Here is an 11,869-nt window from a genome sequence, read left to right on the forward strand (position 1 = left end):
TAGGTCTGTGTCCTGAAGTTTGAGATATGATAGTATTTCATTACCTAAATCAGTTGTTTCCAACCTGTGATATGTCTACTCTTGGGGTGTGTGTGCAGATAACTTTCTGGGGGATTTACCTTTTTTTATGAATATAAGCCAATCTTAAATTGTTGTAGCAAATTATATGTGTCGGGGGTATGCTGCTGGCTCGGAGCCAGACTTGGTTCTAGCCAGACTTGGTTCTAGCCAGACTTGGCTCTGAGCCAGACTTGGTTCTAGCCGGACTTGGTTCTAGTACAGACTTGGTTTTAGCCGTACTTGGTTCTAGTACAGACTTGGTTCTAGCCGGACTTGGTTCTAGCCGGTGACTATTGGTTTTGGTTGTTACTGGGAGTCAATTGGTAGAAACACTTAGTGTACTGGAGCTTATTGATAGGACTTTCCCGACTATTGGTTTTGGTTCTGTTACTGGGAGTCAACTGGTAGTGTACTGGAGCATATTGATAGGACTTTCCCTATTCAGATGTCAGCACCTCAGTCATCTTACTCTACACATTTTAACATTTTGAGGGGTTTTGATAGATTGGCTCACAGAAGATTGATTACTGGATTTTATGCATGTGGAATTGGTGAAAAAGGTTAAAAAATGGATGAAAGATTAAATTTTTAACAGAACTGTGTGATTATAGGGCTTTTCAGTAGTATAATTTGGGATATTTTCAATGTTGTAGCACTTTGGAGGCTTCTCTCGATAACTATATTTCTGGGTTCACTTGTGATGTAGAGAAGGAGCTGATTCTACTAAATGTTTTATTTATTTATTTAAGGGAATTTGGTGGCAGGACTAGAGTCTTGAGTGAGTTTCAGTACTGAGAAGTGTAGAATTGTGGACTAAAGGTGTGAACCAATGGTATTTTGATGATAACCCAGTGTATCAGTGGAGTCTTTACACGTGGGGTTATTTGGAATGGACTTGCTTCTTATGCGAGGATGATCTGATGAAGGACAGTGATTTGTATATGATTTTTGATGAGTGATTTGGGCCTCCATATTAACAATTGGCTGTGGGGAGCAGGTGTAATTCTGGAATCAGTATAGAGGGGTTTTGAATTTAAGATTGGAAAGATCATTGCTGCCTTTTGTGGAACTCTGGTGGAATGCTTATGTAGTTTCGTTACCCTTTACTTAAAGAAAGATTTCAATATGCTAGAGAAAGTACAGAGGTGTCTGATTTGAGACTTAAAATTATTACCTTTTTCTCTGGAATAGGGTGACTTAATTTGGTTGATTGGAGTTTGGATGGTCTGCCTGTAGGCTGTCTTAAGTAATGAAGAAAAGAACTTAAGGTGAAATTTAAATATTTGGGGTGGTGAGTTCAAGTTTTGAAAGCAGTCTTATTCTTTTGGAAATTGTTTCTGTGTTAATTTTTTAAGCTTATGAGATGGCTTGACTAATGTTTAGTGTATATTCTTAAGTTGAGCTGTTTCTTTAAAACTTTTGTTGGATGGATGAATAGTATAAGAGTACAGTTAATTTTGGTGCTGTAGACCAAGGGGTAGTTTCTTTAACTTTATGTTCTTAGTTGTTCTTTTATTTCTAAATGCTCATGTGAATTTTCTAATATTTAATCTTGCAGGATACAACCTTTTGGTATAAGATTTATCATTTTTCTTACATTATTGTACAACTTGGGCAGTAAGTACTACAGATTTTGAGTTTCTTGCACTTTTCTTTCTTTTCCTATCCTGTTAGTGTAGTAAAGTTTCAACTTGTTCTTAATTTAAACTTTTGGTCCCCAAATGAAGAAGAAAGTAGATAAAAAAAATTAAAACAACAACTACAAAAAAGTCTTACAAATTAAAACCCAACGTAGTGTGTTTGTTGTTAAGCACAAAATTAAACAATGGGCTATCTCTGCTGTTCCCACCTGGTTTTTAGCATTATGAGCCTTCAGGCTAACCATTGAACCACAAGGGGCCTAGAGAAAAACAACAAAAAACTGGCCATATCATTATTTACGGTTAATGATCTTTCAGCCATGATAAAAAAAAACCTCTAGATTTATTAGCAAATTCGCAATGTTTTACAATTCTGTGAATTAAACCAAGGCCTAAGCTTTGCAGGATTCTTTTGTCAGATCAGATGGAAAAGTTTTCTTCATTAACCTTCAAGTTTTATTAATGATTCAATCAAATATATCCAGAAAATTGATTTATTAATCAATTAATAAATACTTACAAATTATAAAAGCCTGAATTTGTCTTTGTGGTAAATATCTTTTTTTCTCATACGTACAAGTTGCAACTTGTTGGTGACATTTAAAAACATCAGTTAGTTCTTTGGTTTTATATGTTTTCACTTACATATTTAATTAAATATGATGAAAATATTTTTATTGTTACATCTGTTGTTTTAATATTTCGTTACACAATTATACCTATTATGAAATTTGGAAATTAACACTTATTTTATCAGACTATTCTTTCGAATTTAAGATTTCAAGAAAATAATTACAATATCTTCAGAGAAAGAGGGCTTAGTATCAGTAATGCTTAAGTAAATACCAAAGGCACCTACACCATTAGGTTTAAGTAAAATAACAGGCTGCATAGGCCTAATAGAACCAAAGCATATTTAACTAATAATGGAATGGATTACTTTAAGAGCAACTTGTAATTCTAAATAAAACAAGCTAAACAAATTAAGTTACTTCAAGCATATTCTGCAAGTCACACTACAAACGTGGCACAGAGGGAGTATGATCTAAATTACCAGTGTCACATTGCTGGTCAACATAATTTTACATCAGTAAAATCATTCTTGTTTCAATAATTTAAGAACATTTGTAGCATAAGATTTCTTCTCATTTGATTTCAAGACACTGGAATTTTTTTTTTATTTCATTAAGACTATAATACAAAAGAAGTAAATATTCTTTTCTATGCTTTAAGTTGGGCAAGCTGCTTTTCAATTTCTTCATCAGTTGGAAGACGAGCCTTGGACGTTTCTCCAAGTTTGCCTTGATAGGCAGCAGGGGCATCAGAAACCTAAATGAAGAAAATTCCACTTTTTAAATTCTGTTCCATGTTTTTTCAACTTTTTTCTTCTGACACTAAAATTTTCTTAGGAAAGTAATACATTTTGAAAAAGCTTTTTAACAACAATAAACCTAACTATACCGAGACCGATAACAGTCACAGCTAAAAATCTTAGTGGACCAGAAGAGCTAACTGATGCACCATTACTAATACTTTCTTTTTCTTTAATAGTTACCAATAATGGAGGATTTATTATCTTAAACATGATTTTATTATATTTAGTAATTATTAATGTAGAGTAAAAAAATGTTTAATTTTCATTATTTGACAGTGACTCTTACTGCATGACTTCTTATTTTTTTAACACTTGAAATTCAAAACATTGGAATCTAAAAATAAATACAAAAAAAAGGATCCAAAAAATACTGCACATCTTATACATTTTTGTGGTTTTTGATATAAATATAACTTTAAAATATATTAAAGTAACACTGAAGTCTATAGAATGTGTTCTAAATATCAATTTACACCTGTTGAAACCCTTCTAATGCTTTACAAGGATTATTCCTGTTTCACTGGTAATGGTGTAAAATATTCAAGTTATCTGGGTACAATATTTACTGAACATATTCATAAATAATAAAAATTCAGAAAGCAGAATTTTTCTTCTATTTTTTTATGTTAGTTGAATTGAATGGAGTTACTGTTTTACATATTAAACGATTAACCCTTTTTGTATAATCCCTGATTTTTTTCCTTCTCAATATGGAAAGATTACACGAAACTTTCTAAATAATATCTAGTTTCTGCTTAAAAAATTAATGTAATTGAATTAAGTATTGCTACCATTTGCAGGTAGTGAAATTTCCAAAATTTTGTTGAGATACATTTTAAAAATAATATTCAAAATATTTCATCTTATAATTAAATTTTGTTATTATTGATCGGAAAGTTACATTTTATATATCTATAAGCAGACATACCTTTTCAATAGATGGGGAAGAAATAGGGCTCTTTGGGAAGTCAGGTTCAAACACCAACCCCCCACCCATGTTACTCTCCAGGGGGCCCAAGTTTGATTGACGTCAGGTGTGAGAGATGGACACACAGACAGAAAGTGCCCCCCCCCCTCCACCTCTGCCAAGTGGTGTAATTGATAAAACATCAATTCTAAAATACTTTGGGTAAAATGCTTTTGAAAGAGTTAGAAATATACTTCTTACTTAAATTTTGATATGCAAAAGTCCATTTGACACCTGTTCGGTGCACTCCAGTCATAATAGGGTTAATGAAGTATTACCAAGCTAACTGTCCCAAACCATATGCTAAAACTCTATGAAGGTTATATAACCACAAATGAAGTTGATCAAAATCATCCATTTTTACCTTTCCAGAAATTTCAATTCCAATTTCATCTAGAACTTGAGTGACAATTGCATCTTGCTCCTCTTCATCTCCAGATTCATCAAAAACTGCACTCAAGGTATCGTCCACTGAAAATTAAAAAAATTGTTTGTTTGTTATGAATATCATGCAAAGCTACACGAGGGCTTATCTGTACTAGCAATCCCTAATTTAGCAGTGTAAGACTAGAGGGAAGGCAGCTAGTCATCACTATCCACCGCCAACTCATGGGCTACTCTTTTACCAACGAATAGTGGGATTGTCCATAACATTATAATGCCCTCACGGCTGAAAGGGGCGAGCATGTTTGGTGTGACGGGGATTTGAACCCGCAGATTACGAGTTGAGCGCCCTAACCACCTGGCCATGCCAGCCTGAAATTACAAAGAAAAAAAAGAAGCATAAACTGAAAGGCCCACCATCTTTCAAAGAAGCATAAACTGAAAGGCCCACCATCTTTCAAAGAAGCATAAACTGAAAGGCCCACCATCTTTCAAAGAAGCATAAACTGAAAGGCCCACCATCTTTCAAAGAAGCATAAACTGAAAGGCCCACCATCTTTCAAAGAAGCATAAACTGAAAGGCCCACCATCTTTCAAAGAAGCACAAACTGAAAGGCCCACCATCTTTCAAAGAAGCACAAACTGAAAGGCCCACCATCTTTCAAAGAAGCACAAACTGAAAGGCCCACCATCTTTCAAAGAAGCATAAACTGAAAGACCCACTATCTTTCAAAGAAGCATAAACTGAAAGGCCCACTATCTTTGAAATCTTTGCGGAACACACACATATGTCTCAAAAGAAATAAAATGAAACCAAGTAAATCTTTTAAGTAAATGTTTTTCTTATTATTTTATAAAAATCAACATTTATAGTAAAACATTTAAACCTTTGGAGCTTCTAGTCTAACACAATCTGACCAACCATCTTTTTCATTAAGATATTGTATTTAAACAAGTAACATTATTCTAAGTTCTAGTTTTAATCAGGTGATTGTAAACACAACTAGAAATGAAGAAAACAATAACACTTAATGATTTACCAATATTAAAGGCCTCCAATAAATGATTTAACCAACTCAAAAGTCTTTACAGTGTGAATAGTAACCTCATGGTAATTCATCATTCACACAACACTGTTGGAGTACTGCATATACTGGAGTGAAGACATTCTGTGATGAACGTTTTTGTTCTAGAAGGTCATTTATTATATTTCAATTTGAAGAATTAATTCCACTAATCTAGTTAAGGAGATCTTGGAACTGTGCTTTCAAGCAAGACAAGTAGCTATTGTAACACTGTTATCTTTATATTTACTTTACAGAAAAATTAGTTTGTTATGTTTGCAAATGTACGCTTTTACATTCTTATCTTAACACATGTTCTTCTGTTTTCAGGAAACTTAAACGTCCACCCTCTTTATACCTGAAGTACCTTTTGGTGGCCATGGTACATCAGTGTTTTTTTTCGTCATAGACATTTTTCCTTTTCCATATCATCCTCAATGCTGCCCCCAGTTTTTGCAATGTTTTGATAATGTTTCAGAAATCATTTTATATTATTTAAACCAGTAGTTCCCAACCTTTCTAGCTAGAACCAAGTCTGGCTAGAACCAAGTCTGTACTAGAACCAAGTCTGTACTAGAACCAAGTCTGTACTAGAACCAAGTTTTGTGTTTGTGTGTGTGTAAATAGAACAATTAAATCATAGGGTTGAGGACTTTATATTAAAGCGATTTTGGAGGCTTACCACTTCAGATCATGTTCTATTTGATGATCATGCATCTTTACAATAGCCCTGCTTTGTAGTTTCCACTGAAAAAGGCTCTGCATAAGACTGTCATGTATAATACACACTACTCCTCCCTGCAAGCTTTCCATAAGCCATCTATTGTATGAGAACAATGGTTTTCTAGCACGTATTTTAACAATCCAATTTCTTAGTATGGAATAGCATGAATACCTATTTCATTCTTCAGCTGCTTAAGGTATGACAATTGAACATAAGTATCATGGAAGCAACTTGTGTACGCATGATTTGTATAGCTTTTCCAGATGGAGATCCTTCTTGATTATATTACATAATAATGCATAGGACACATGGATGGGTTTTGCCACTGACCTGTGTGTTCATAGATTCTCACTTGGTAAAAGATACCTCACTTTGTGTACCATAGTTGAAGTATAACTTGTTGCAAGTCTTCTTCAGGATGATCCTGGTGTCCCAAGTTGATCCATATTTTTTTGTTTTCCAGTGCTATTAAATACAAGAGATATGCCCATCTTGGGAACTAAATTTCCAGTTTCGTCACATCTTTATAGTCTGAGTGTATGAATGTTTTGTATTATTTTCTTCCCAAAAGCAATCAACACTACCTATGAAATGCCAAACAAGGTCAAAGTGTAGGTGTGATACATTTCATTCCACTTCAACTTTACATGATTTATGGTTGCCACTTTGCTTGCTGACTTGCATATAACAAATCATTTTTTGATAAAACATACTCAATCCTTTGTATATGCCAGTTTAATACAAACTTCAGACTCATTTTAGCAATTATCCAGCCTGTTTTTGATTAACACTAGTAGAGCTTACATTTTTCATAAATAAAAATATGAAATTACAAGTACTCGATTTTTTCTTAATTGTTTTTAAAAGTTAAAAACCTGACCCAAAAGGTTAAAATATTGAGTTTGGTTCCATCTTTATCAAAATGAACAAGAAGTCACTCTTCAAGCTTTCATAATCATTTTTTTTACTTTGTTAACTTAATCCAAGATTGGCATATATAATATCATCATTCCACTTCAGTGTTATCACAAGCAACAATGCTTTATCAATTTTTATTTTATGAAGTATTATATTGGATGATAAAGTAAAACAGCTTTAGGTGATACTTATTGTTACTTGTTTTATTTGAAGCTTTAGGTGATGTTAAAATAGGATACTATACAAAATATAGCAAGTACTAATGATGCAATGAAATAGTACAAGCAGCTGCTTTAGAGAATCTTTTTTTTTTGGATGATTATCATCAAACTAATTTGATATAAGAAGTCTTAAGATCTAACACTCAAACAAAGAAAGTGCCAGTGTCTTAGCATGTGTGTGTTTGTGCAGAGAATTGTAGACCATTAATTGCATGTATTTTGATGTATTAAGATACATTGGGCTTTTTTTAAGAATTCTCACCATCATTTGAGTACTAAAAGTGATGATGCTGTGTATGTTCTCTTTTACGTAATTTTAACTTCTTAGGTTATAATTATTCAATCATATTATTTTTTATATTAAATAATATAGATCTCAAGTTATGGATGACATTTTCAAGAAAATTCCCAAACCCAAACTTGCACTTAATTGTGTTGGTGGAAAAATGCCCTGGAAATGATGCGACATCTTGCAAAAAGAGGATCCATGGTGACGTATGGTGGAATGTCTCGTCAACCTGTTACCGTACCAACCAGTGCACTGATCTTTAAAGATACACGAATCCTTGGTTACTGGATGACTCAGTGGAACATAGAACACCCTGACAGTCCTGAGCGAAGGAAAATGTTAGATTTTGTCTGTGACCTAGCTCGAAAGGGTGCGCTTAGGCCACCTAACAGTCGATTAGTACCATTTCGAGATTACAAAGAAGCAATTGAAAAGGCCATGGCACCGTTTGTTAGTCAAAAGCAGGTGTTAGTTATGGAATAAATATTCTAGCAATTAAACAGCATTTTGTAACTTAGTTTATCTGTATTTGTGCTGATCATAACGATTAATTTATGAAAATGTCTTACTTATAATGTAGACTTGAAACACCAATAAATGGGATCAGCTGTAAAGAATGTAGTTTATTTTTTGCATATTTCTGTAAGATTCAAATTTGTTACTGTCCATTTTAATATAATTTACATCTTGTTTTAAACAGTGCTCTTTTTGTGGCATTTGAACCAAAGAAAAAGTATTTGCTGTTATGATTTAAGTAAAAGCCATATTTGTTTCTTCCTCTCTCATTTTTTGGTGACATATTTAGTTTTCTCACTACATAATTATCCATCGTTGCTGAATACTTCAAGAAAGACATGTGGAATACTATTAAATAAACATGTACTTGGTATGCAGTTTACATTCTAACTTTGTAAAAAAAAACTGTCTAAAAAACTTATACATCATGTAATCTTGTTTAGTTAAATGTTTATTCACCATTTTGCCCATTTAAAATGTCATAAAAACTTAAAAAAGTTTAACAATGACAGATGCCAAAATGATCCGAATTTGTTTTGTATCTTGTTGATGTGTATTTAAAAAATATGTAGAAAGATTTAAATTTTATACAGTTTTACATGCCAAAACACTTTTAAGACTAAATTTTCAAGTTATTTTCACGAGACATTTTTATTAACTGTATTTAAAATGAAGGAACTTTGTTGTTTCTAAAGAAAATAGTACAGTTTTGTTAAATCTGACATAAAAAAGTCAAATTGTATTTGAAACAGAAGCTATCAGTATAATTAAACAAATATTCAGTAGAAAGTGTTCCAAATCACTAAACAAAAACAGTCGGTAGTAACTGGAATTGAAGGTCACTTATCCAGAAAGTTGCTTTCAGAAGCTGATGAAGTTTTATAACAGACAAGTCAAACAAGAATTATGATAAACATCTTTATTACCTAATCAACATCAAGTATTGAAATGGAATATCAACACTTAAATTGCTAGATATTAAAATCTGACCAGAAAATTTTAATACTTAGTTAATTAACATGAGAAACTTATAACTTTAAAAAAAAAAGAAATTTAAAGAAAAATATAATTAAACCTAAAAACACAGAAAATAGTATTATAACAAATCTAGATAGTGTTTGATATATGTTGCATCTGTACAAAATTTATTAACTTTAGGCCTTGGACAGTAATATCAATTTAAACACTTTTTAGCATTGGGTGGTTTGTTAATAAAAACTAGTGAACATTAAAATCAGTATTCAATCTTTTTATGGGGACCCAAATGATGATTTGAGGATTTTTAATGGGATCCATATTTTGAGAAGATTGGAATCTAAGGAAATGAAGACATGTTAATTTGTTTGAGGTCCTTTTCAGGGGTATTAGAAATTGAACCCACCATGTTCTCAGTCATTTTGGAAAAGGGTCTTCGTTTCTAACCAACTTCAACAAAGAAAAAGTGTTTGAAATACTTGGACAACTGTTACATGTAAAGAATAAAACCCCAAGCCCCAGCAAGATAAAGCTCAGAAAATAGTTAGTGGGAACTTGTATGGTTTACTTTTATATATCCTTAAAGTTAGGAAGACTGTCAGTGTAATCCTTGTTTTTAGGAGAGAGATTCAAGGAATTGTGGGACTGTTGGTTTTGGTTCTGTTACTGGGAGTCAATTGGTAGAAACACTTAGTGTACTGGAGCTTATTGATAGGACTTTCCCGACTATTGGTTTTGGTTCTGTTACTGGGAGTCAGTTGGTAGAAACACTTAGTGTACTGGAGCTTATTGATAGGACTTTCCCGACTATTGGTTTTGGTTCTGTTACTGGGAGTCAATTGGTAGAAACACTTAGTGTACTGGAGCTTATTGATAGGACTTTCCCGACTATTTGTTTTGGTTCTGTTACTGGGAGTCAATTGGTAGAAACACTTAGTGTACTGGAGCTTATTGATAGGACTTTCCCGACTATTGGTTTTGGTTCTGTTACTGGGAGTCAATTGGTAGAAACACTTAGTGTACTGGAGCTTATTGATAGGACTTTCCACAACTTACTATGCTCTAAATTTTTACTTGATTTTTTGTCAACATTTGAGTAAATTGTCTCTTTTTATTTAATCTATTTTAGAAATATTTATTTTCCAGGCAACATTTACTGAGAAAAAATTATTGAAAGTTTCTATAATAAATATTGCAAAATTATATTCAAAATAATAGAATGTGAAAACTGTATCCAAGATAATAGAATCAGATAAGACTCACAAAAGTAAAATTTATATGTGAAGGTTGCTACTACACTAAATGATTATGCATTTCATTCCAGTGTTGCATTATTTTTCATTCCAGGGCAAGATCAGTTTATCTTTTGATTAAATGAAATACTACTGTTGCAAACTGTAAATAATTTCATTCTGTTATTCTTTCTATATTTGTCGACACGAATAACCAATCAGAATGTCCCATTAGTGGTTTTCTCAGCCTTTCTAACATGGCTAGCACCATTTCTTTCTTTTGAACCAAGATTTCAATGAGGTTGGTTGTGTCTTTAGTATGGTCAAAATTTTGTATTTTTTAGAGTAAAATACATCTTGTTTACTAAGCTTGATAAATTATAGTTGAATTCTATGGTACTGTTGTAGTAATTTATGATTTTTTAGTTATGGTTACGAGGTCGTCACATTGACTGACCCCGTGTTGAGAGAGTTAAGAGGAATACCCTTGTAGACTTGCATACTGGGAATTCAGAGATTTAATTTTCAAATTATTGCTTGCTGTATTTCATGTACCTGTAAAATAGCATTTAGAGCAAGTTTAAGAGAAAATTGTTTGGTGGATAACTGTTAGCTAACTCAAAACAACCACTCAAGTATAGTTATTTAATAAGAACATAGAGTAAATGTAGAGACAAGCATATAATAATATGTCAACCACATTATAACTGCTATATAAAGTACTTTACTAGAGATTTTTGCTCAATACCAGAGCTTCTCAAGCCATCTGGGATATGACAGATATAGTGGTTGAGATACAGTTTATATTAGCAAACTACTTAACAACAACTTTTAAGTTGCCAACTGGATTAACTTCAATTTTACTCATGTCACAACACATCAAAATTAGGATAAGAATTTTTTAACACTGTATTGATATCCAAAGCTAATTAATGTCATTTTAGTGTAACAAATTTATTACAAAAACATGAATAGATATAAAAAAAAACTATTATAAGATGTTGTAGTTGTCTAAAAAAATCCAAAAATTAAGTTGTTAACTTATACCCAACAAAATAAACACAAAACAAGTATCAGTTAGTGTAATTGCTCAAGAAGCTTTGGAATCTCCTACACCACTGAAAAGTATTAGAAATAAGTTTGGGAAGTAGAGAATTTGGCCTTGAGTAGCTTCCAAACTTGTGTTAAAGTGAGTTTTGATTTTTTTTTTTTTTTTCATATTTATAATTTCAAAATGTTATAAAATTCCCACAATCCCCTGTCATACAGTAGTGCTTGTTTTTACTTCCTGTACTCTTTAACCAAAATACTTTAATCTTGAAAAACTGTATACAGAACTTTTTGATCTCCATCAGTGGTGAACACATATTTTCAATTATTGTGAAAAATAATTATCTTATTATCTGATCAGTTTTTAATTATCAAACAAAACATTAAATTTTAATATATAGAAGTAAGTGTATATAAGGGAGCATTTCCAAAAATGGAAAGAGGTGGGTGGGGT

The 11,869-nt window shown here is 32.3% G+C and overlaps 2 protein-coding genes across 8 annotated transcripts in view; one reads left to right on the forward strand and one right to left on the reverse strand.

Annotated features, from left to right (window-relative positions):
- Positions 1-8,415, forward strand: part of LOC106470962 (enoyl-[acyl-carrier-protein] reductase, mitochondrial-like) — a 14,684-nt gene extending 6,269 nt beyond the window's left edge. Inside the window, 2 exon segments of the mRNA XM_013931542.2 lie at positions 7,727-7,797; positions 7,800-8,415. Of these exon segments, the coding sequence (XP_013786996.2) occupies positions 7,727-7,797; positions 7,800-8,125 (397 nt within the window). The 3' untranslated portion in view covers positions 8,126-8,415.
- The window catches only part of LOC106470963 (charged multivesicular body protein 2b-like), a 38,108-nt gene continuing 28,419 nt past the window's right edge, over positions 2,181-11,869 (reverse strand). For all 7 annotated transcript variants that reach the window (XM_013931547.2, XM_013931545.2, XM_013931548.2 and 4 more), the window contains 2 exons: positions 4,407-4,513; positions 2,181-3,029 (listed from right to left, as the gene is read on the reverse strand). In XM_013931547.2, coding sequence (XP_013787001.1) covers positions 2,922-3,029; positions 4,407-4,513 — 215 coding nt within the window. In that variant the 3' untranslated portion in view covers positions 2,181-2,921. The remainder of the gene's footprint in view (positions 3,030-4,406; positions 4,514-11,869) is intronic.

Source organism: Limulus polyphemus, unplaced genomic scaffold (genome assembly GCF_000517525.1).
Source record: "Limulus polyphemus unplaced genomic scaffold, Limulus_polyphemus-2.1.2 Scaffold4323, whole genome shotgun sequence".
Taxonomy (NCBI): domain Eukaryota; kingdom Metazoa; phylum Arthropoda; class Merostomata; order Xiphosura; family Limulidae; genus Limulus; species Limulus polyphemus.